This window comes from Peromyscus maniculatus, chromosome 12, assembly GCF_049852395.1.
Source record: "Peromyscus maniculatus bairdii isolate BWxNUB_F1_BW_parent chromosome 12, HU_Pman_BW_mat_3.1, whole genome shotgun sequence".
NCBI lineage: Eukaryota > Metazoa > Chordata > Mammalia > Rodentia > Cricetidae > Peromyscus > Peromyscus maniculatus.
The window spans coordinates 36,373,821-36,398,464 of record NC_134863.1 but is presented as its reverse complement, the minus strand read 5'-3'; the positions used below and the strand labels follow the sequence as shown (position 1 = coordinate 36,398,464).

The 24,644-nt window shown below is 38.9% G+C and overlaps 1 protein-coding gene across 7 annotated transcripts in view; it reads right to left on the bottom strand.

The window, feature by feature from the left end:
- Slc9c1 (solute carrier family 9 member C1) overlaps positions 1–24,644 on the bottom strand; it is a 130,631-nt gene that overhangs the window by 49,000 nt on the left and 56,987 nt on the right. For all 7 annotated transcript variants that reach the window (XM_076548885.1, XM_076548886.1, XM_042259358.2 and 4 more), the window contains 10 exons: positions 23,798–23,926; positions 22,771–22,936; positions 19,238–19,363; positions 12,953–13,114; positions 9,705–9,804; positions 8,367–8,510; positions 7,166–7,340; positions 6,294–6,375; positions 4,735–4,901; positions 3,193–3,318 (listed from right to left, as the gene is read on the bottom strand). In XM_076548885.1, the coding sequence (XP_076405000.1) occupies positions 3,193–3,318; positions 4,735–4,901; positions 6,294–6,375; positions 7,166–7,340; positions 8,367–8,510; positions 9,705–9,804; positions 12,953–13,114; positions 19,238–19,363; positions 22,771–22,936; positions 23,798–23,926 (1,377 nt within the window). The remainder of the gene's footprint in view (positions 1–3,192; positions 3,319–4,734; positions 4,902–6,293; positions 6,376–7,165; positions 7,341–8,366; positions 8,511–9,704; positions 9,805–12,952; positions 13,115–19,237; positions 19,364–22,770; positions 22,937–23,797; positions 23,927–24,644) is intronic.

Here is a 24,644-nt window from a genome sequence, read left to right as displayed (position 1 = left end):
GTCTCACTGGGTATACACAATTTAAGGAACACCTCATGCCCAGAAGTAGATGGCCAGCACAAAATGAACTCAATGGTATTTTGAGGGAAATTTTGTCCTACGATGTTTTATCAGTGCTTTTTGTTGTTGTTTTTTTTTTTTTTTTTACCTTAAAAGTCTTTTGCTTATATATTATGGTTTCCAGTTTTGTGGTTTTCTGGGATTTCTGTGTGTGTGTGTGTGTGTGTGTGTGTGTGTGTGTGTGTGTCTGCATCAATATGTATTTCTTGTGCTTTTCTTTGAATCTTTTTTCTATTTGTTTGTTTTGTCCTATTCTGGTTTGTTTGTTTTTATCTTAACATATAATTATTTGTTGTTGTTATTATTACTATCATTATTATTATTATCATCATTATTATTATATGACTATTTTCAAATGAGAGAGAGGAAAGACAGGCATGGATTTGGGTGGGTGGAAAGGTGAGGAGGATCTGGAAGGAGTTGGGGAGGGAGAATTGTAATAAGAATATATTTTATGAAAATATTATCAATAAAGAATTTTAAAGTAAAATTTAATAGCACAATATATAAAAGATATAAATGAATCAAGTAGGATATAATTTTTTTTTTTTTTTTTTTTTTTTTTTTTTTTTTGGTTTTTCGAGACAGGGTTTCTCTGTGTAGCTTTGCGCCTTTCCTGGAACTCGCTTTGGAGACCAGGCTGGCCTCGAACTCACAGAGATCCGCCTGCCTCTGCCTCCCGAGTGCTGGGACTAAAGGCGTGCGCCACCACCACCCGGCTAGGATATAATTTTTTAAACTCTGGGAGAATAGTGTGTGTATGTGTGTCTACATGCATGAAGTACGTATGGCAATTGGGATGGGGCAGAAACAGGTGGTGGTGGTAGCTGTGGGTGGGAAGACTGATGACAGAAATTGTGTGGTAATCACATCACTTGGAGAAGCTGAGCCATGTGGCAAAGTGAGCAAAGAGCAAGAAAATGTGCATCCACAAGTGTGTGAGCAGAGCAAGTGCATCAAGGAGACATCCAGCAAGAACGAGGTGGATGCTGAGGCTGGAGACATCCAGCAAGAATGAGGCAGTTGCTGAGGCTTGAGACATCCAGCTAGAACGAGGTGGATGCTGAGGCTTGGGCTTTAGGAGGTCATTTGAGGAGTTGCTGTGGATTTAAGAGTGGGATGGATGGCAGCTTTTCTTGTGATGGGGAAAGCTGAGCTGTGTGTTTGGAGAAGCAGTTTGGAAATAACCTGCTGTCCTGGTTTCAAGATAGTATCTAGCATGAGGTGGGCATATGCAGACAGATATACAGTTGTACTAGCGGCTGTTTTTTTTCCCACAGATTTTTCTATGACACCAAAATGTTTCAGTCTGGGAACTTTCACAGAAGAAGTAGAAAAGTGATTTCTATTTCCCGAACCCTGCAACAATAGATGGTATGTGGTTTCCATTATTCTATCACATTCTTTTCAGAGTTAGAGACTAATTCAATCTCCCCTTTCTGATTCCCTAATGACAAGGAACGGTCAGTCATTGGGCCTAATTACCGGTGTTAGACCAGCCCCAGCCCCATTTCCCTTCTTTCTAAATCCTTCTCTTTGAAATTGTGGTCTGTCCTGTTCCAGTTTCCTTTTGACCCACATTTTCGCCCTCATTTTGCTGGCTTCTATTCAAGAAAGGGTACTTCCCCGTCTTTATGTTAGAAGCAGCTCAGAGGTAGGTTCCAAGGCAAACCCCTAATGACTGGCTTTTCTCCGTTTACCATAGGGACCATGGTCCCCCCCCGGAGCACCAGCTTTCAAAGAGATGGAAGAGCTAGCGAAAAACTTTCCCCCAAGCTCACCCAACAGTGGGAGAGGACAGTCTTGCCCTTCAGGTGGTGACACTTAATTTGGTATGACAAGTGTGAGGTCTGCAGGTGAGGTTCAGCACCAGGCAGCCATGCCATTTGTCCACAATAGAACTGGCCACTGATGCTTCAAAGCACTCAGGCTCTTGAGAGAGCAGAGTTTAAGAAGCTTTGACTACTGCCGATTAGAGAAAACTCACAGCTTACAGATATCCCATTTCCCAGGCAGAATGAACAGGAAGAAAGTTAGAATCCTGAGTGACTGCGATCGTTGAAAACCACAGAGTGCTCTGCATGTAAGGAGACCGAACACAGATGCCGTGAAAGGGTGGGACAGCGTGTGGTCAGGATTCTGACCCGGATAGAAAGCTGAAACTAGTCTCAAAGTAACTGCCCCGAGTCTTGTTCACTGCTGCACTACGGAAACTTCTCTAAGTTCTAATTGAGATGTGAAGGAAAGTGCGATAGCCTCTGTAAATGGTACAACCCAGCTGGAAAGTCATCCTGGCAGTCCAGAGCCAAGGTGTAACACAAAGTCACACCGCGCGACAAATCTCACATGAGAGAGAGAGAGAGAGAGAGGGGGGTGAGGAGGGTGGCTGCCTCGACAGTGGCGAGGAACATCCGAGAACTGGGCAGAACACGAAGTTTATATAGGATTTCTTGAGGTGTGTGTGGGGGGGGGGGCGGGGGAGCTTTCCAGGGTGGCCAGGGATTGGAGAGATTGGAGGGTGGGGCCTGGCCACTGTCCGACTTGGGAGTGGTAATGGTGTTTACAGCCTTTAGAGAACAGCTGTTAGGACCCTTAGGGAAGGCTGGGGGTTGGGTCTGGCCACTGGAGCTCCGCAGGTGGGGATCTGGCCACTTGTATGCTTTGAGGGTTTACAAAGTTTACACAGGGAGAGTCTGCTTAGTTGAGTTGGCATGAATAGCCCCTATCTGCATTTATTAGAGGATTTGGTGGAAATCTTTGAAAAACAAATGTCTTGGTACCAGCTATTTTAAACACAGCTGAAGGCTGCCATTTGTATCGGTGAAATCCCCAAACTAAATACCTTTTTCTTAATCTATTTTGGATTTCCTTCTTCCTCTTCCTCCACACTTCCCTCTCTCCTTCCCTCCCTTCCCTTCTCCTTCCTTCTTCTATTTTCCTCACTCCCCCACTCTCTCTTTTGCTTTCCTCTCCAGCTTCTCTCTGAATTCCCCCAAACACTGGTGAAGGTGAAGGTTGCTTTTGGACTAGCGTTCGTAGGTGGAAATAATCAAAATCTGCTGAGCAAGGGGAAAACTGTTCAGGAGAGTTTTGGGTCCCAATATGTTTAAAGGGGTGCCGCGGAGAACTAACTATCTGTGCTGACAAGAGACGCCTGTTGGTCAGCTCCATTGCTTCAATGTTGAGGGTCTCATCTATTTCCTTGTTGCAGTCTGGACATTTCACCTTCTGATGCTCTGTTGTTTCTTGGTAATTCAACTAATAAAACACGAAAAGAAGCAAAAGCAATACATGACTATTAATGCATTGTTTAGCAGAAATATCTACAATCGCACACTAGCTTTTTTTTTTTTTTTTGGAAAATGACAGATATCTGGTAGATATATAAAAATATGCAAGTGCCCCTCTTTTGCTCAAGTGTCCTCACCATTGATTCAGTTCTATAGGAGATAAGGTAATTGACAGGTGGTAAGGAAGGAGTTGTACCTTTCCTCTCTGTGGAATTATGGAGAGTTTATAAAAGCTATCACCTATACAGTCACACTTTGACTTAGCAGTCCTGTGTGGTTCCCTGACAACCTCAGAATAACTTGTTGGAAATACACATACTCTCATCACCCACCACATCAGAAATGGAGCATCTGGGTAGCAATCACTGTCTACTGCCCTTAGAGTTTGGCGGCTGCTGATTTAAATGAATCATTTAGGGCCCGAAAAAGAAAGTGAGCATGTGTTAAAGAGATCTGAAAATTTGTAAATGAAGAAAAAGATGTAGAAATTTTGCCAATGAAGAAAACCAAAGCTTAAAGAAAATCATTTGCTGAAGATGATGGAAATGATCTAGGGATACAGGCTTCTAATTCTAGCTACTAGCACAGTGGTTCTCAACCTTCCTAGTGCAGTGATGCTTTAAGAGAGTTCCTCATGTGGTGACTCCCAACCATAAAATTATTGTCATTGCTACTTCATAACTGCAATTTTGCTACTGTTATGAATCATAAGGTAGGTATCTGTGTTTTCCAATGGTCTTAGGCAACCCTTGTGAAAGGGTCATGGCAGTTATGACTCAATGCTGTGATGACTACTATTCTTTCTTTTTTTTAAAAAATTAGGTTCTCTTGTAGTCCAGGTTGATGTCCTGAGCAGTTTAAGCTGATTAAATCTGATCTGGGAGATCCTACAGTATTTTTCAGATATAGATAGTGCTATTTCACTAGCAGATAAACTTTTGGTACTGACCTTGGCTTCTGTTTTATACAAAATGCAACTAACCACAAACTAGGCTATAACCAGTGCTTAGCATACATAATAACCTAAATAAATTATAAATAAATAAGTGATTGTATGACCATTATTTCTCTTGATTTAGTAAAAAGAGGACATTTTCTGAGCCTTGCTTTCTTCTTTCTTATGTTATCTTTAAAAGGCAATACCAATATGCTGTTCTCTCTTTAATTTATATGTATTTTTTCTGTAGTTAAACGGGTTGGGATTTTGTAATACAATAACCATAAAAAGTCTTAAGATGTTTTCCTCACTATTACAGAAAATAAGAACTGACCTTATGAATAAATAATTATAAACATTTTGAATTTGAATTAATACTTATATTTGATCTATATTTAATGGCAATCACATTTACTCTAGTAGAATAGAGAGCTACAGTATGCTTACTTCATACGGATTTTGAAGTATAATTGCTTTCTCAACCATGTTCCAGTCAGCATTAGCAAGATCTTTGTCAAATTTGAGTGCCATGGCTGTAGACTTGGTGAGCTCTTGAAAGTGTTTGAATGTACAATAAACTGATTTATGTTTTGTTGATGTTACATCACGAAGACCTTAGGGGCAAAGAGTACATTTTACAAAAAAACAGAAGGACATAATTTTGATATGAATTATAAAATTTCCTTTTCTTCTTTACTTATCCACACTCATCATTTGTGGTGTGTGTGTGTGTGTGTGTGTGTGTGTGTGTGTGTGTGTGTGTGTATGTGTGATGTATGTATGTGTGGTGTGCATGTGCCCTTGTCTTGTGTGATTGCATGTGGAGGCCACAGATTGATACTGAGATGCCTTCTTCTGTCATTTCCTCATCTGATATTTTGAGGCAGGGTCTCTCACTGAATGTGGAGCTCACTACATGAGCTACACAGGATGGTCAGTGAGCTCCTGACATCTACCTGTCTATGTCCTCCTGTGTTAGGACTACATGTGCAAGCCACCATATCTGACATTTTTTGCATAGGTTCTAGAGATCCAGACTCATGTCTTTATATTTATGCAGGAAACACTTTACCCACTGATCCATCTCCCACCCTCATCACTAAGAATGTTTAAACATTAAAGATTCTGCATGAACTTATTAATGATAATAATACTTACTAATGTTCAAAGTGTTTGCACTTGTATACTACTTTCTGAGATCCAACTGTAAGCATAATAGTGAATGTGTATTTCAATGCCTGTAATATACTAGGGAAAGATGACTCAGCATTTTGTATGCACTGGTCTTTATTTATCTTGACTACCTTTCATGGTGAGTCTTTTCTCTCATTTTTCTAGGTGAGGAAACTATCCTGTTTGTAACTTGATCTTCTTCCTCCTTTGTGCTTGGATTAGAATTTACACAACTGGCGTTCTCCTTTCTCAGGCATCTACACTGAAGTTATTGAAACTTACTTAGCTTCCATAATAGGCAAATAAGCATGCCAGATGAATTACCTGCCTTATTCTCTGAGTGTCAAATCCCTCTACTGTTTTCTGCCCTTGAGCATACACTTCTCTAGCTTCCCCAGGGAAGCAGCACTTGTTATCTTTTCTGTTTTATTTTGTGTGTGGTTTATTTATTTTCGTGTATCTGTGAATCTCTCAAATCTTGACTTATTCGTTGCTTGTTTTTAATTGTTCCAATGTGACCTCTGCCAGCTCAGAAATTTTACCTGTCTTCAGAACGTAATACTTCTTACAATAGTGCTTAGCATCTAGATCATTCTTACTAAAAAGTTTTTTGAATAATTGGATGAACTTACACTACTGTTTAACTATAATAGGTTAGCACAAATAATCATCTAAAATAAGTTTATTAGCCTGAATAATTTATTCATTTTTAATACAGCGATTCAATTAGAAAACACTGATTTGTATTTAGATGGATATTTTCTTATTAATGCTTCTTAGAATATTTGGAATAACTATTTTCTTCTCTCACCATAATAAACAGTAGAGCTTACCTAGTTTAGAAACTGCCATTGGCAAAATAAATCTATTGATAATCAGGGTAATTAAACATACGGACACTCCATGAAATAATATCTAGAATTGAAAAAATATATTAAATAAATATTCAGAATAATTTATTATAATATATTCTGTATTATAAATTGGACTAGGTTGTTAGATGCTAACAGATGATTGTAGCAAGTGAGGAAGCTGGATGTCGGGCATGGAAAAAGTGTCTGGAGACTCACTATGTTCTTGTACACATGCATCTTTGGGCACCTTTTAGGAAAACAAACAAATGAACAAATACAGAGTCAGGAATCTGGCTTCCCTTTTGAGGTCTGCAAGGTTCTTTGTAATAATCTCACCTTAAGATGCAATAAAGGGAGAAATATTCTAGTATGTTCTGTTATGACACTACTTAGATGATTTTACCTGACAAAATCTTTTGCTTATTAAAGGTGACCATATGGAGTAATACCAGGAAATAGAGCTAACTATCAACAAGAACTCTCCTTGAATGAATGGATTCTAGAATAAATAAATAAAAACAGTTGAGTGTATGTCTTGTGACAGCTACTGTTTAAAATGATTTATAGTTTTTAATTTATCTTCATCTGAAACCCTCAGACCTGTGAAGAAGGCTGGGTGTCTCTAAACTGGTAGGGGAATGAAAATTATTGGATTCCCCCCGCCCAATCTTGCAGGTCCTTGTCTCTTGGTTCTCCCTATAGGTTAGTTCACAACTTTCTCAGAATGAACAAACCACAAAGAAGGAACCCCTTCCTCCAGGGAAGCCACATGGGGATCGCACTTCAAAATCACATTCAACACTGAACAACACTCCTCAAATACTCAAACAGGAAACTGTGCCTTTCTTTACTTGAGATTTTTCTCTCTCGGAACCAAGAGAAACGTCAGAGTAGGCGAGCAGGAGAGCCATGTTTATGTTCGGTGTCCCTTTCATCTCACTCCAGACCATGATGAATGCCCAGCGCCAGCTGAACCCATGACCAAGTCGAGACAAAATGGGGCTCATTAGTAAAAAGACCAGAAGTCTAGAAGACAAAACACATTTTAAAGTTATTTTTGTGGTGGACACATTCTCCCGTTTTATTCTAGTATATTCCCATCTTTCATACACTGTTGTCATGGCTCCAAAGGGAGTCACGTGTCACAGAGATACTCACAGAGAGAATGACTTATCACTTCTTTGCACTACTGAGTGGTAGGTTAACTTTGCTTATGCATGGGGTGGTGCTTCCACACATGCAGGACAAGGGTTAGACAATTTATAAGGCCACAATAAGAAGGGGTAAACAGAAAATGAGGGAACTGTCCTTCCTTTCTTTTTCTTTACAGATTTTCATCTTGCTCAATTTGTCTTCATTGTCCAGTTCTTTAACATTCCCATGTCACCCCCAACTGTTAGACCAATTTTACACGATAGCTTGTGACACATATTTGGAATTAGTGGGTTGATGTCAATAAGCTAACTAATTTTCCTAGATGGAAATAGAATGCTATCTATTTGAGAGACGGGTAGTTGCGAGACTCCAGTTATGGCTGGCTTTCTTAGTGTACAGCTCTACGTAATGTAGATTCTTCTTTCTCTTAAGACTGGAAAAAGGGACTGCAAAAGTTATTGAGGGGAAAAGAAGACATTTACAAGTAGGCTTTCATTCTGGTTGCTTAAAGAGCTGTTTCAAATTACAGTTTTGAATTCAAAGAAATGATAACATAATATTGAGCTAAATCCCAGGATACAATTTCTCTGGTTAGGTAGAAACCTTGTACAAAGATAGGAAATACTGGATGAAATATGTCAAATATTAATAGTAGTTGCCTTTTAGTAATTGTAGTATATTATGAAGCTTTTTTATCTTCAGAAAGTTTACAAAGTATTTGAACTTCTCTAAAATTTATTTAAAATCTGACAAAACTCCTGGGCATTACTTTGCCAGTGATTACTTGAGAAGTTTGAGCCAACTAACTGTTCATTCTGAGATATGAAATAATTTCGTTATTTTGGAAAATAATCTTCAGATAAATCACTATAAACAAAATTTACATGGAATTCTTACCTTAAAATAATCAGTGTGAAGTAGATATTTATTGAATAATATATATCAGAAAATGATATGTATAAATACATGTGTGCAGGGATTAGAAGTCCAATGAAAGTAAACACCATAAGAAAACTAACGAAGGACAGACAATTCCAGAATCTGCATTTTTGAGAAGAATAAGATATAGTTAATTAACATGTTCATTATAAAGATTACCTGTATGAGAGATTATGCAATTGTCAATAAAATAAAGATGAACATGTTTATCTCAATGAGGATTAAAATTGCACTGTGAAGAAAGACAAACTAACCTAGGTAAACAGGTAATTTTAAAGCAATACAAATTAGTTTATTTGTGTAAATCGGTAACTTTCTTTTTCCACTGAGTCTGAAAGAAATATTTAGGGTGAAACCATATGCAACATAACATGATAACAATGACTAGACATCCAGACACCACTGTTCACATAACTTGAAAACACTGAGAGTAAAAGTGTCCTTAAGTCCTAAAATCACCTACTGGCACTAAAATGTTAAATGATAGAGTTAAGCAGTGGTGGTGAAGTAAGTGCTAGGAATTAGTACAGAAGTGCCGGGAGACAAAAATCATAAGTTTGCCATGAAAACACTTCAGTTCATGGGTGAAGGAGACAAAAAGGTGGACAGAGGTTACAAAAGGACCTAGATGAGGAGGGACTGAGAAAAGGATAAGATGGGTGAGCTGGTTAAGGAGGACAGGACCAGTGGTGTGGCTGAAGGGCTGCAGAGTTGTGAGAAATGGAGGACTGGAAAGAACTAGAAAACTGATGAGAAGTGGAGATGCTTCTTCTCTCGGACAATAGAGTGGACCTTCTCTGGGTTGTTGAAGTAAGAAATAGGGTGAATCACTATTGTTGTACATTTCTGCCATCTAAGAACAGGGCCTGGTGACTGTTAAATTTTAAATAGATTCCTGGCATTGAATTGAGATTATGCAGTAGATATTCATATATCTGTGGAAGTGAGTGGCTCGGGCAAGATAGTAGGTATACTCAGAGGAGGGGAAATTGAAAGCTGCAAAAGTTTATGTTTATCAACATCCCTAGGAATAAGGATAGAATAATGCTGAACAGAGTCAGAAAGATATCACAGATATCCCTTCACTAAAAGGGATGCAAGTTAATGGGAAAATAGACCCAATGTAAAATGAAGATTACGTGATCTGTTTTGTCTAAAATTGTGCAAAAATGAATGTTACTGAGAAATTAGTGGGATAGTGTACATATTAGTATATACTCCATGTAGATATAATTGCTGTGGTAATTTCATAGCTTCCAGTGTATAAAACAAAGTGAAAACAGAATAGCTACTCACTCAATGAGAAATGCTTCAACTCCTGGTTTAAAACTTGTAGAATTTAGAAAAAGTCCCATAGTGGCCACAGTAAATATTCCGGACATTCCAACTATCTCACCTATGATCAGAAAAAACAACAACAACAAAAAGGATCAACTTTAGCAGTAGCATGGTCTCTACTGAATGTGAAATGTCAAATAGTGTGACTGTACACAGAAGTTATCCCACTTAATTTCACCTAGAAAACATTACGAGTTATTACTGCTGTCCATAGTTTGTTCCCTCTCCCTCATATACACACCATATTGAATAGTAAAATATGTGATGCACATCTGTCTAGTACTTTGGCTTCGTATTATCAGCAGTTCAAAAATCTCTTCGTCTATCCCAGTGAGGCTAAGCATCCTTGGCAAACCTACTGTTTCAGAGGAATTCTGGATAGGTGAATTGAAAATGACCTGGTGAGTTTCATAAGGCCCAAACCACTTTGTAAATCTTCTATTTGGAAGAAAATAAAAGAGCTATGTTTTATAGCAAAAGTCAGGAATTGGGGACAATAAAGCTACAATATGGATTTCTTACTGTGTAATTTTTTTATTGGTGCTTTTAGCATAGAAGAATTGAAAAGTATAAAAAACTATTGATAGATTTTTGTAAAGTGGGTAATATACTTGTGAAAACCTCAATTATGTGGTATAGCTCACTTCTAAGGTTGTAAATATAATTGTAAAGAAGTTTTTGGAAGCCAGGTATGGTGCTGCAAGTAATCCCAGCACTTGGAGGCAGAGGCTGAGAGAGAGAGGTGAAGCCAGGGGCAGAGGCAGAGGCAGAGGCAGAGGCAGAGGTGGCAGAGGCAGAGGCAGAGGCAGAGAATCTCTATGAATTTAAAGCCAGCATGGTTTGCACAGCTCATTCCAGAACAGCTAGGTCTGTAGAGTGAGCCCCTGCTTCAAAACCAAAATCCAAAACAAAACAATAAGATAAAGCAATAACCAAAATAAAGAAAGAAAAGGATTTTTTAAGTGGATTTATCTTAGGCAGAATATTAAATTTGCCTGGAAAGAAATAATTTGGTAAGCTTTTGACTATGGGAAGAACCAAGAAACAGCCACAAGCATCCGCATATACTTGCTGAATTTTTACATTAAAGACAAACACTAAAAATGAAACAGCAAAGATGAGGATATGAGGAAACAGAGGGAGGGAGCCACATAGTATAACTTTGTTGTGAGTTTCCCAGATGGCAAAGATGGGAGGTTGAGAGGAAATAAATGCTGAACATTTCAATAAGTCTTGAGATGTTTGAATTTGCAAAGAATTTTTGTAGAGTTGGAGATTTTAAATAACTGAGCCAGAATCCTGTTTTTAGGAGTAGAGTGCTAAGTGAACCCCTGTATTCCATCATCAGTACCCACAGTCATAGGCAAATAACTCTGCAGTGGGATTGCACAGCAATGCAAGTCTGTGATAGGCTCCCCCTTGATCTACCTAATTAATACACATTAACATTTCTATTCTTAAAGTTAAGAAATATTATGAATATACTACTCTTACTCAAGTTCCAGACACACACACACACACACACACACACACACACACACACACACACACACACACACTCGGCTCAGTTCTGGGCCACTCTGTCTATTTGACTTCCTTTGTATTCTTGTGTTTCAAGAGCTACATTTCAGCTGCTACAGATTTAATAAATGCAATGGCATTTGTCTAATAGGGAATGTTCTTTGCCCAAAGTACCTATTTTCACATGTTCATGGTTTTTCTTTGAGGCAGTCTCCCACAGCATCCAGGAAGGCTTCAAGCTGACTATGTAGCTGAGAGCAACCTTGAACTCCTTTTTCTCTTGCCTTCACCTTCCAAGTTCTGGGACTACACGTGTACACCACCATGCCCAGACCCACACGCATTTTTATAAATGCTTTTGTAAAATACAAAATCCCAAGACTAACAATGTGCTATTTATTCGATTCAGATTACAATTAAATTTTATTTTAATAGAATTAGTATTTTTTTCCACAGCACTGAGTCTTCGTACCTAGAGATGGGCAATCTTAAGTTCGATGTTTTTAACTTTTTGTCTCAGAAATGTAAACAGAAACATCTCAGAAGCAAACACTTAAATTCACCATTTAAAATGTTTTATTTAGCTAGGCTGGCGTTTTGCCTGTGTGCATGTGTGCCATGTTCACACAGTGCCTGAGGAGGTCAGAAGAGGGGAGGGCTTCTGGAGTTATAGACAGTTGTGAGCCATGGTGTGGGTGCCATCTCTCCAGGACCCAATTTACCATGCTGGAATTATGAAAGCAGAAACTGGGCACGGGTGCTTTGAGAAGATCAAGTTCAGGACAAGTAATTAGAACCTGTTAGGTGACGGCCAAGGCAGGAAAATATTACTGATGCCTCTTCTGAACTGATGATCGTGAGCACATGAAGGTAGATTACAATGAAGGAACTTTTGCATTATTTATATTTTCTGTCTTTCGTTTTCAGAAAATTCTGATATAGCACTCTCCTTCCTAAATGTCTACTGAGATGTCTTGTCTTGAATTTGAAAGTTTAGAAGTGTGTGTGTGTGTGTGTGTGTGTGTGTGTGTGTGTGTGTGTGTGTGTATAACTCCTACTTCTGGCTACACTAGCATTTCAGATGATATTAGAGGAGATTGTATTTGTTGGAATGCAGTTTTGTTGGAATGCAATTTTATAGGAACTTAACGGCATACATTTACACTAATACATATGGAATTCACATCACCTGATCATCCTTCATTATTTTAGTTCATTAACTTGATTCTATAACTTTTAGTATCCTACTTGACTCAATACAACTGACTGATTAGTTGGGGATTCTTAAAATTGTGCCTTTCTCTTCTCTGACATGAGAGTAATCTGATTATTCTAGAATTTCTAATCTGTCAATGTAAAATAATCAAAATTTCCAGATATGGAGGACCTAGTGTCTCTGTAGAGGATCTGTAGTCTGTTCTGGTAAGTAAAATTCTTTATATATCTTATAAGACAAGCATGTAACTTATTTTTTACTTATAACTTTTGTACAATTGTTTATGAAATTCTTTCTTTAGGAAAGGCATAATAAACTATTACAACTGTGGTTTTTGCCAAATTCCTCTTCATTTTGTGTTTATTTTCTATATCTGGGTACATTGTTCTTTGTGCACAGGTATTCACATTTTTTTTTACATCAAATCCTTCTATATAATTTAATGTGAGGTGTGGAACCTCCCACTTACAAATATAAAAGATGAGGTAGAGAACTGAAAAGATGAGAGTGATGTGACTGACGTCATCACCAAAAACGGTAGACATCCCTAGCTGGATCAGCTTTGTGTTCAGGATTCCAAACAAGAAGCTTTCAATAAGATACCCCCAAGCTGTAGAGATGATGCTGTGGGCTATAGGAAAAGAAAGAAATGGAAAACTGTTAATAGAAGTCACCTGACCTTCATATTAAATGATGCTCTAATCAACTGTTCTTTCTGTCATTATTAAAATTAGCTCATTGTTGTAATGGACAGTGGAGTACAGATACCCCTTCAAGACATCGTGTTTACTGGACTATATGTTCGTCTTGTTTTTAGTTTCTTAAGGACCCTTTGTACCATTTTCCCACAGCTGGATTAATTTTTGCTGATGGTACATAGGAGCGGGCTTTTCTTCACTTACTCACCAACATCTGTTAAGTCTTCTATTTTTAATGAAAATGTTTTTCCAAATACATAAATACAGCCTGCTCAGTCTGCATAAAGCTACTTGTATGAAGGGGAGGAGGAAGTGATATAATTATATGGTAATCTCGAAAATAAAAGAAATAATTTTTAAAAATATATTTTATTTGTGGAAGTGTGTTTTGGATACATACATATCTGTGCATCATGTGTGTGTCTGGTGCCTAAGAAGGCCAAAAAAGATGGATCTCCTTGAACTAGAGTTATAAATGGTTGTAAGCCAACATGTGGGTGCTGGAAATAAAACTTAGGTCCTCTGGAAGAACATGCAGTATGCTTAACCATTGGGCCATCTCCCCAACCCCAATTCTTGTGTTTCTTTGTTTTTTACAAATGCCATTTCAAGCAGTTTGAGGTGAGACCTTATTTTGTGTTTTGTTTGTATTTCCATAATAATTGCTGATATTAATGGCTGAGTGTTTTTAGTGCTTATTGTATATTTGTATGTCTTCCTTTGAGAAATATCTGTTCAGCTCTATCTTAGTTACTGTTCTATTGCTATGAAGAGATACCATGACCAAGGCAACTTATACAAAAAAGCATTTGATTGAGGGCTGCTTATAGTTCCAAAGGGTTAGTCTTGTAGCCATCATGGAGGGGAGCCTGGTGGCACACAGGCATGGTGCTGGAGCAGTAGCCAAGTGCTTACTTACATCCTGCTCTTCAGGCAGCAGGCAGAGAGAGGGAGAAGGATTCTGGTATGGACTTTTGAAACATCCAAACCTACTCCCAGTGACACACCTCCTACAACAAGGCCACGCCTCCTAATCCTTCCTAAACAGTCCACTGACTAGGGACTAGGCATTCAAATATATGAGCCTGTGAGGGGCCATGTTCATTCAAACTACCACAGACTACTTTGCCCTTTTAAGTTTATTATCATCATCACCATCATAACCATTATCATTATCATGACTGTGTATGTACATGTAAACATGTCACAGCACTCCTGTGGAGGTCAGAGGACAGCTTTTCAGTGTCAGTTTCTCTCCTTTCACCTTTGTGTGGCTTCTGGGGATGAAATTCAGGTCACTAGATTTATGTGTCAAGTTCCTTTACTCACCAAGCCTTCTCACCAGCCTTGACCACTTAAAATTGCAAACATATCTTTCCAAGATATGGAAAAAATCTTAAGGTCCAGCAGTAGGTGGATGGGCAAGGAACATTTGGATCCCAGGTGGTGGTGGTGGAGGTGGTAGCACATGCCTTTAATCCCAGCACTTAGGAGGCAGAGGCCGGCAGATCTCTGTGAGTTTAAGACCAGCCTGGTCTACAAAGTGAGTTCCAGGATAGCCAGGGCTGTTCTCTAAACCATGTCTTGAAAAAACAAAAAAACAAAACAAAACAAAAAACCTAAAACAAACAAACAAACAAAAAACCCCAAATATATAATTTGGTATATATCGACATGGGAATAATATTTACTCTTTAAAAAGAAAGAAATCCTGTCATTCATATCAATATGAATTCACCTAAAAGATATTATGAGTGAAAAAAGCCAGGTACAGAAACACAGATAGGCAAATATCAAAATACCACATGATCACACACACACACACACCATGCATACTTACATACATACAAACATACATACATATGTACATATATGCACAGACACATTCAGAATCTAATAAAATTGAACTCACAAAAGTAGAGAAAAGGATAATGGCTGCAGAGGGCTGGGGTTGGTGTCGAGAGGAGAGAATTTTGGTCTATTTTGGTCAGAGAGTCCAAAATTTCAGATCAGAGTAAGTTTGAAGATTTATTACTTAAAAGTTAACTACAGTTTCCTTTGTAAAAGTTAATCATAGCTTTTTAACACCCATGTTCAATAAGATAAAAACTATAGATATATATCAAAGTAATTAAAAAGTGTAACTGAAGTTTTTCTGGTCCCCCCCCCCATCTCCCATGGTCCTGCAGTCGAAAGAAAACACACAGAGGCTTGTATTAATTAAAACAGCTTAACCATTAGCTCAGGCTTACTACTGACTAGCTCTTACACTTAAACGCAGCCCATTTCTGTTAATCTGTATGTTGCCATGTTTTCTGTGGCTTTACCTGTGTGCATTACATGCTGCTCCCTGGACGGTGGGCTGGCATCTCCTGACTCAGCCTTCCTCTTCCCAGAATTCTCCTTGTCTGCTTATCCCACCTATACCTCTTACCTGGCTACTGGCCAATCAGCATTCTATTTATCAACCAGTCAGAGCAACATAGATTCATAGAATATCCCACAGCAAAAAAGAGTAAATTTTGCTGGGTGGTGGTGGTACATGCTTTTAATCCCAGCACTGGGGATTAAAGATTAGAGACAGATGGAGATCTGTGCGTTCTGAGTTTGAGGCCAACCTGGTCTATAAAATGAGTTCCAGGATAGTCAAGGCAACACAGAGAAACCCTGTCTTGAAAAAACAAAAACTCAAAAAAACCCCAAAAGTGTAAATAGCAAATATCTCACCATAAAAATCACAAGTAAGCAAGCTGATAGATCTGTCAAGCAACTTGGTTGCATCTTTCTGATCACCCTACATCAAACATTCACATCAGAACATCACATTTTTCCAACAAACTCATGCAAGGATGACAGATCAAATAAAAATGATATTACTTGAAAACTGTTCATTACATCTGGGTTATATACACAGTATTTTCTTATTTCCAAACTGAAAGAATTTCTAAATACTAAAAGTCAGAGCCAGGGAGATGATTCAGTGAGTAAAGATGCTTGCCACCAAGGCTCATAACCTGACTTCCATCTCTAGAACCTACATGGTGGAAGAGACCTGACTGACAACTTGTACTCTGACTTTCACTTACATGTGGTCATACACAATAATACACATCCAAGTATGTGTGCAGTGACACACATGTAACTTAATGTAAGCACTAAAAGTCACATTTGGTCACTTGGAAAGCTTCTTTGGTCAGATGGTACAATCTTGGAGATACAGGAATGATTGAGGACCAGGAAGTCCCAGACTCACGGAATGGTTATTCTAGATTTGATGAAATACGCCAAGGAAAGAGGAAAAAATAGCGCTTCTGATCCTGTTATGGTTTAGATCTCAAATGTCTCACGTGGGCGTGTGTTTTGAACTTTGTTTTCCAGTCTGTGGCACTGTTTTGGGAGCCCTAGGGCCTTTTGGAGGTGGGGTCTGGCTGGCTGAATCAGCCACTAGAGGTAAACTGTGGCTCCTGTCTTTTTCCTCTGCATCTTTCTTCACACTTGCAGCAAGCTCCTGACACTGCATACTGTATGGGTCTCCCATGTTTTCCCATGTGTCGGACTGCAACCTTCTGAAACCACAAGTCGGAATCACTGTCTCCTCACACACATTGTTCCAGTAATGGCAATTAGGCAGAGTAACACTAAAGTAACTAATACAGGGTCTTTGCCTTAGAGTTTGTTGTTGGCCTGTCAAACAAACTGACTAATTGTTTATTGTGGGACCATCTATTTGTTTTCTCTTCCTGAAAGTAATTCTCTAGTAGATGTTTCTACACATAATTTTTGTATCACATATGCCCATGTGGGACACTTGAGATCTAAATCATAATAGGCTAATAAGAAATATATTTGATTTCTTCCTAAGTTCTAAAGACATTTTCTCTTCCATTTTGTTTATTGTTGTTGATATTTTTTGCTTGTCCATTTGTTCATTTGTATTGAGACAGTCTCATATAACTCAAACCTGCATTGAATTTAATACATAGTGAAGGTTTCTAACTCCTGATCCTCCTGCCCTTATCTCCCACATGCTGGCTCAATTGGGCAGTGAATCCTGAGATGGTGCCCTGAAGTAGCTGAAGGAAGGAGAAAGGGTTCCTTTATGAATCCTTGTCTACAAATATCCACTGGCAGGTTGGGCATCATCAAGATTGCCAAGGTGGCTCAGATTCCTTCCCACCTGGACTCATTCCCATAGCTAAGAGGAGAGTATGAATCTTAGATCTGGCCAGCAGAAGGAGGAGTGTCTCTGGGGATGGTCAGGGTATGGCAGGAGGATGCTGTGAATGGCCCTGAATGCTCATGAGTTCTAAACGTGCAGCTGGCTGTGGCTGAGTCCAGCACCACCCACCACTGGAAAAGGAGGAGACGAAAGCTTGTGAAGCAGGGAGGGATCAGGTATTAGAAGCACTGTATTTGACAGTGGCTTCCTCTTTTAAAACAGAAGAACAGATTTGAGCAAGCAACACGTTTGCTGACTAGATGTACTAAGCCAAAAAAACCCTCAAAATGAATTTCTTGGAAAGCTATCCTTCTGAATGATTAAAAAGGACCCCGGTGAGAATTTGTTCCATTGCTTTGTTATCAAAACTACTTGGCAAGCTCTATGAATGGGGCGGGGCTTTGTCCATTGTGGTTCCTGGTTGAATTCTGAGGTACTAGAGGACCTATCATAGAATAGACACCAGTAAATGATAGTTGGACTGATGAATGAATGTTCTGTGGCATCAATGCCTTCTTCAACTCATTCTCCCTTTGACCCCTTGACAGTGAGTGTCAGCAAGATCCTCTTAATTAGACTGTAGACACAATTTCTCATGAAGTAGTCTCTCAAATCCTCTGGTAAATGTGTCATGTTCTGACTGGGACTGTGTGCATGGAAAGATCATTTCTCAGATAGGGGATAGTAGGAGGATCATATTTCAACAGAATGTCATTAGAAGTCATATGAGCCCTCTGTTCATATGCGAGCCTCCTAATTCTTCCTTAAACAGTCCACCAACAGGGGATTAAACATTCAGATATCTGAGCCTCCTGGGGGTCATCCTCATTCAAGTCACCACATCCTAGACTAGGACAATGCCCCCGAGGGCCTCAGAACCCAGTGAGTGGCATAGTGTGTGCTAATGTCTTGAGAGGATCGCCTTTGTTGCTTTCCCCATATCTGTACAAATGCTGAAACAATAAAAGGCAGCAAACTTCTTCAGTATTGTTATGAAAATGTTTTTAGTCATGGAAATCTCCAAGGAGTCCTATGGAACTCTTTCCACTACCCACTGATTCAGAGGCTGCACATTGAGAACGATATTCTAGAGTAAGATGCGAGATTTTGAAATGAGCACTGAGAAGCTGTGGAGTGTTGGGAACATTAGATTTCTTGTCTTGGGGGTTAATTACACAGCTGTGCCACTACAAGCATGCATTAGAATGCATATTTGTTATTTATTCTATACACACATATGCATATATGTTGGGGAAAAGATGCACTTGTGATTCAGGATGATGTGGAAAAGCCACGTTGGAGAGCTAAGGAGCACACTGCAGTCACTGCTTCTGAGCTCTGGTCCCCAGTCTGTAGATGAATGAGTTAGCTCATTCTTTCTCCTGCAATGAAACTCTTAGGAGATTGTGCCAAGGCAGAGGGAGAAGGAGATGCCTTCTTTTCTTGGATGCACTACTAGCTTATCTAAGATAGTTTTGTGTGTGTGTGTGTGTGTGTGTGTGTGTGTGTGTGTGTGTGTGTGTGTGTGTGTTTGCAGGGTGCTACACAGTAGATAACAAAATGACGGCAGGGGTAATAACAAAATGCCATCACATCATTGGTCAGATCAGGCCTCCAGAAGGCTGCTCTTACAAACAGCCTCATGGGAAGTTTCACCCCAACCCATAGCAGAGTCACAACAACGGTGAAGAAAGAACATGCTAAATAAAGGCCAAGTCACCAAGCCAAGCCAAATACTGACACTTTTATAAGCATAATTTATAATAAGATACAGCATTCATGACCACTTTCAGAAAATAACAATTCATATTTTAAGAAGTTAAAAACATGTCCTTACCTAGGGTACTGTTCACATAGTTTGACTTGAAGTTGATATTCACAACACCACTATATATAACTAAGGATATAACTGAAGTCATTAGACTCTCTCCATTAATTAAATTTGTGAGGCTTCTAGAAAGACCTACATATTTCAAAGAAGAGAAAACCTTATCAATATTTAAGAATATGATTACATTAGCATGCAGGAGGACATTCTTTGCTATGGATTTGTGTCACCTAAACTACTGTCATGTTGAAAAATAAATAAATTTAGTTGTTTAGCAGCTCCAAGTCTCTATAATCATAATCAAATACTAAATTTACAACAGTCAATTATGTTTATGTAGATCAGACAATTAACTTGAGAACTTGTTCTTTCTTTCAAAGCATTGGTAATATCATGAAATGTATCAACGTAAATAATTGAATTACTTGACTTACATAGGTGAATTCCTTATAATTCATATCTATTTAAGGTGAGACAAATGTGAAGGAAGAGGATAAAGTCAAGTCATAGGCCAAGGCCTGATAACCCCAAAGTGGAATAAAACATTAAGATATTTGTCTAGATAAAATTAAAAACTGGCTGACTTTCCTGTGTATTCTTTACAATGGCATTAGAATTCAAGTTCCGTGGACAGAGAACATTCTGATATGACCTACTTCCATCCTAATTTTCTTCTATTTGTCATGGGATTCTAAGCTTAAGTGTCTACCAGTTATACATTTCCTTTGCCATTAAATATGGCAGTATTGATAAGATTGTAAGTCCAAGCATCTTTAGTGATTTGGGAGCCATAGGTCAATACAGGAACATTCCTTATAGGAAACTTCTTGTTCTATGACTGCAGTCACAATCTACCTATGGTCAGTTTGCTAACAAAAAATCCTGAGCACCGTGTTCCTCTGATAACTTCATGGTGTTAATGTTCCAGTTTCTTGCCTCCTGGTAGCCATGCCTATGACTCTAACACAGTGTTTTCAACCTTCCCAATGCTGAGACCCTTTAATACAGTTCTTTATGCAGTGGTGACCCCCAACCATAAATTAATTTTTGCTTCTACTCTATACCTGTAATTTTGCTACTGCTATGAATCATAATGCAAGGAACTGTGTTTTCTGATGGTCTGAGGTAAACCCTGTGAAAGAGTCATTTGACCCTCAAAGGGATTGAGACCCACAGGTTGAAAACTACTGTTCTAACACTATAGAAAAAGATTCCATTTATGTGGTTGCCAGGTTGGTGGAAACAGAGACTTCTGCCTCCTTCCTCTTGCACACCAGTAACCTTCATAGCAGTGTCCCTTTCCAGTGATACTACAGAAAAGTGAGAGGTATATGGAGGGAAGGTGGATCATGTGGTTCCCAGATGCTCATCTGCCTTCTGGTTGTAGATTAGTGAGTGGACTAGCCAAGATCAATGAGTCTGTTTTATATTCTTAAAACTGCCACACCCATGAGAAATAATAAACAGCTGTTGCTTTAAGCCACCACATTTGGAGTGTTTATTAGTCAGCAAAACCTACTATTGTATAATTATTGCAGTTTATAAAATACAACCAACTCAGTAGTGACTGTTGTTAAATGAATAACAAATTTGAAGTCAAGGAAGGAAAAAAAGTTCAAGATAATGCATATCTATTCATGCCCTCTATGGACATGCGCTCTCTGTCCTAAGGAGATTTTCTTGTGAACAATGTACAATTACATGTGACTTATAGAAGTACATAAACAAAAGGACACATTTATAGAGTTTTAAAATATTTGGAGGATAGAGACAGAGTACACTCAGTAAACAGCTTGTGTGCAAGCATGGGGATCTGAGATGGATCCCCTGAACCCACATGAACTATCTGGCCATGGTGGTATGCACCTGTAATCCCAGTGCTGGGAAGGTGGAGGGAGACAGCCAGTTCCCTGGCTGCCTGAGCAGCCAGCTGAGCTTAATCAGTAAGCTCAGAGTTAATGGAAGCCTCCATCTCAAATGAGGTGAGTGACAACCAGGAGCATGACTTCTGAGGTTCTTCTCAGGCCTCCATGAGCACATGCCCAGATGTGCCTCAGGTGCACATAGACATGTGCTCACATGCACAAAATCTTGTTTTTCAAGACCAAGCAAAAATGCTACTGAGAGAAAACCACCTTTTACAAATATGTTTTGAAAGACATGAAGTTAGAACAAAAAAATTCCAAGAGTAATTTGGCAAGATGCCCAGTATTTATGAGATTAATCTTCCTAGATATAACCAGTTGGATTATTTTAATTTTTAAAAGACAAAGAAACATTCAGTGGAATACTAGATTATAAAATTTTGAGATGAAAGCAGGTACAGCATTAGTTTCTCAGTGTCATAAAAATCTAAGTCTTTTGAGTAGAAAAATGCTGGATTGATGAAATCCCCCAAAGGTAGGGATCTGGAGGGAGAGTGTGGAGAAGACGAGAACCCATGATTCATGATGGATTCTGGCATACTTCAATGTTTAATGTGGATCTCTTTATGATGCTCAGGCTGGCCTTGAACTCATGCTCCCCCTGCTTCGGTTTCCTATGTTCTGGTAGTCCAGGTGTATACCACTGAGCTGAACATATTCTTCTTTTAAAGTCTCACTTGGGGTCTAGCACAATGGCAGAACAGTTGCCCAACGTGTTGAAAACCCAAGATTCCATTCTCGGTACCACAAAACAAATGCACACAATAAAATAAACTCAGTTTCCCTCTACCATCTTAGTCTCCTTGTTTGGAAGACTCAGCTTTCCCGTATTCACATATTTACACTTCATATGTTTCCTGTATTCTATTTCTACTTGATGAGAGCAGCCCTGTTCAATTTATCTGGCCATAGAGTAGAAATGAAATTGACAAGAGCATGTGTGTGCTGTTAGTGTGTGTATGTGCATGGGGGTATCCATGATTAATGAATATTCTATCTAAAATAAAATTTCTAGTGCCTATTTGTAAGAGTGAATAAAAAGGGAAACTGGACCATTTTTTCCTGTAGAAGACTCCAGATTATTTTGCTTTTCTGAATAATTTAACTCAGTATTTTACTTCTAAATATAGATTTGTCCATACTAAAATAGTATATGCCACAATAATTCTACTACTTGTAATTTTCCAGTTTCCCCCTCTTCTGGTCTTTGACTAATGGTGACAGCGACACAAACACATTTTAAAATGGCATTATCCTAATGACTGTCTTCAAAGGACAAGGGTTATTGAGCAAAAGAAAGTTGTACAGTGTACACACAGTAATGCAATGGCCCAAACTGCTCTATCAATGCAAGGTAGTTCTACTTGTACTACCCTAGTCCATGATGGGACACCGCTCCTTTTAGCTGCAACATGAGCTCCTCACTTGCCTTTCCTTCTGCCCTAAGCATGACTTGCAGAATATGTGCCAGTCCTCCATATCCTCCAGTCCCTCACTTTACCCCTGCATATGGTGAAAATCCATCTTTAACAAAGAATCTTAATATGAAGATGAGTTAGATACAAAATATATCTTCAGTGTAGGAAAAGGAAAAAAAAAAGAGGAAGGGGTACCTACCAAGGTCTCTGATGGAGGCTGAAGTCAGCATAGGATCTGAACTTATAAGAACAGCTGAAAATAGTAACCAGGGGACCGTCTTCAAAGACAATTTATTCACAGATTGCAGATACCAAAGTATTAAGGTATAATTAATCACAAATCCAGGAATTGTAATTAAGACTATCTGCAAAGACATTTGGTGGTAGAAAGATCATATTGCTTTTGCATTCTGTTTTGAAAAGCAGAAGGTCAGGCAGAACTGGCTATCAGTGTGGCCCTCAGCTCACTTTGCTGGAGCAACCCCCCCAACCCCCACCTCAACGGAGATACAGAAAATGGCTGAGTAGAGCTCCTCTGGGACAACCGAAACCACTTTCACAAGTTCTCTGCTGCTACCTCTCCCCCATCCTCCATGCCTCCTGGTCTTTTGTCTGAACTCCATGTGCCTGGTTTTGATTTAAAATGCATTGCTTCTGATGGTGTTTAGGCAAGACTGTTAACAGAACGATTTTCATAGCTTTGGACGATGTGTGTGCACAGCTTGTAGTCAGATGTGTTTTATCTCAATGTGTGTCCTTGCCACAGACAGCCCTAGCCTCCTGGTCTAAGAAGCCAGTGAGATTTGGGTTACAGCTGCTTTTGGGTCACTCTCTGTGCTTTCACTGTTCCTGAAGTTGTGGTGTTAGATGGTACGGATTTAAAACCCAGACATTTCTCATCAAATTCTTTCTTCATTGAGATCATACACTTCACAGTTATACTTTTACAGATTCCTAGAGCTAAAATGATGATTGGTATGAAGTTCTGTCAGCAAAATAGTCAGAATTGTTTCCTTTTCTCCATGGTTTTATCCTGAGCTTCCAATATTCTAGATTATTAGCAATATGTGGGGTTTTTTTTTGCTAGATGCAAAGCTGAATTTACCACTTTGATATCCTACACTCTCCCCATCATCTTTATTTTCTATTTTGGAAGAAAAATTTTTTATAATCTGAAAATAATTAACATGGTTCATGAACAGACAGTAAAAGAGCAAAATTATTACCTGCCACAGTAACTTCTGGAGCATGTATATATCCATGTCAAATGCAACATTAAAGATAATTACTGGTGTAAATATACCAAAAAACATGTCTGGATCCATCCACTGTATGGCATCTGCATATAATTGGATCTAGTAATAGAAAACATTATTCACATATATCCATGCTTTGTTAACAATAGAACACATGCTAGAGGCAGTTCCCTCACAACAGAGAAAGTTTTAGAAAGATACAACATGGTATGGGGTCTAAAGTCTTACTCTGTTGAGTGAACAGAACTTTCCATCTGATTGACAAATGGAAACATCTAACAGGAAAGTTGGTACACATCCCTAAGCCTGTTACAGGTACACAAGAGAGAGCATATTTCAAGTACGTGGGCTTTTGTGCATAAGAATCAACGAATGAATAAATGACCCTGTGAAAACCCCAGAAGCTACAAATAGCCATCTTTAGTCAGTATCTGTTGAATGAAAAGAATAGCAGAACAAAGAGGAGAAAGTTCGTGTGAGGACTGAAATAACTCATGGTGTCACTCCTGTTGCTAGCTGACGTCAGCAGCTTGCATTAGGTGCATTCATTCTGTTCTTGTTTCTCTTGTGCTGCAGCCTACCATGAGCACAGACTTCACCTGGCCTCTGTGGCTTCCACCCATCAGAGTCTTGAGAACAGGCACAGGATACTCCCATAGCTGCTGTTGCTGTGAAAGACTTTTATCTCTGGCCCCGGTCTGCTTTTTTTCTTGGAAGTTGAAACTATGGCAGGCTGACTTACTCTCTTGCAGAGTACTATCTTAGATAAGCACAGTTTGTGAGCCAAGATATCTTCCCTTGGAGGTGTCTTTGGAAG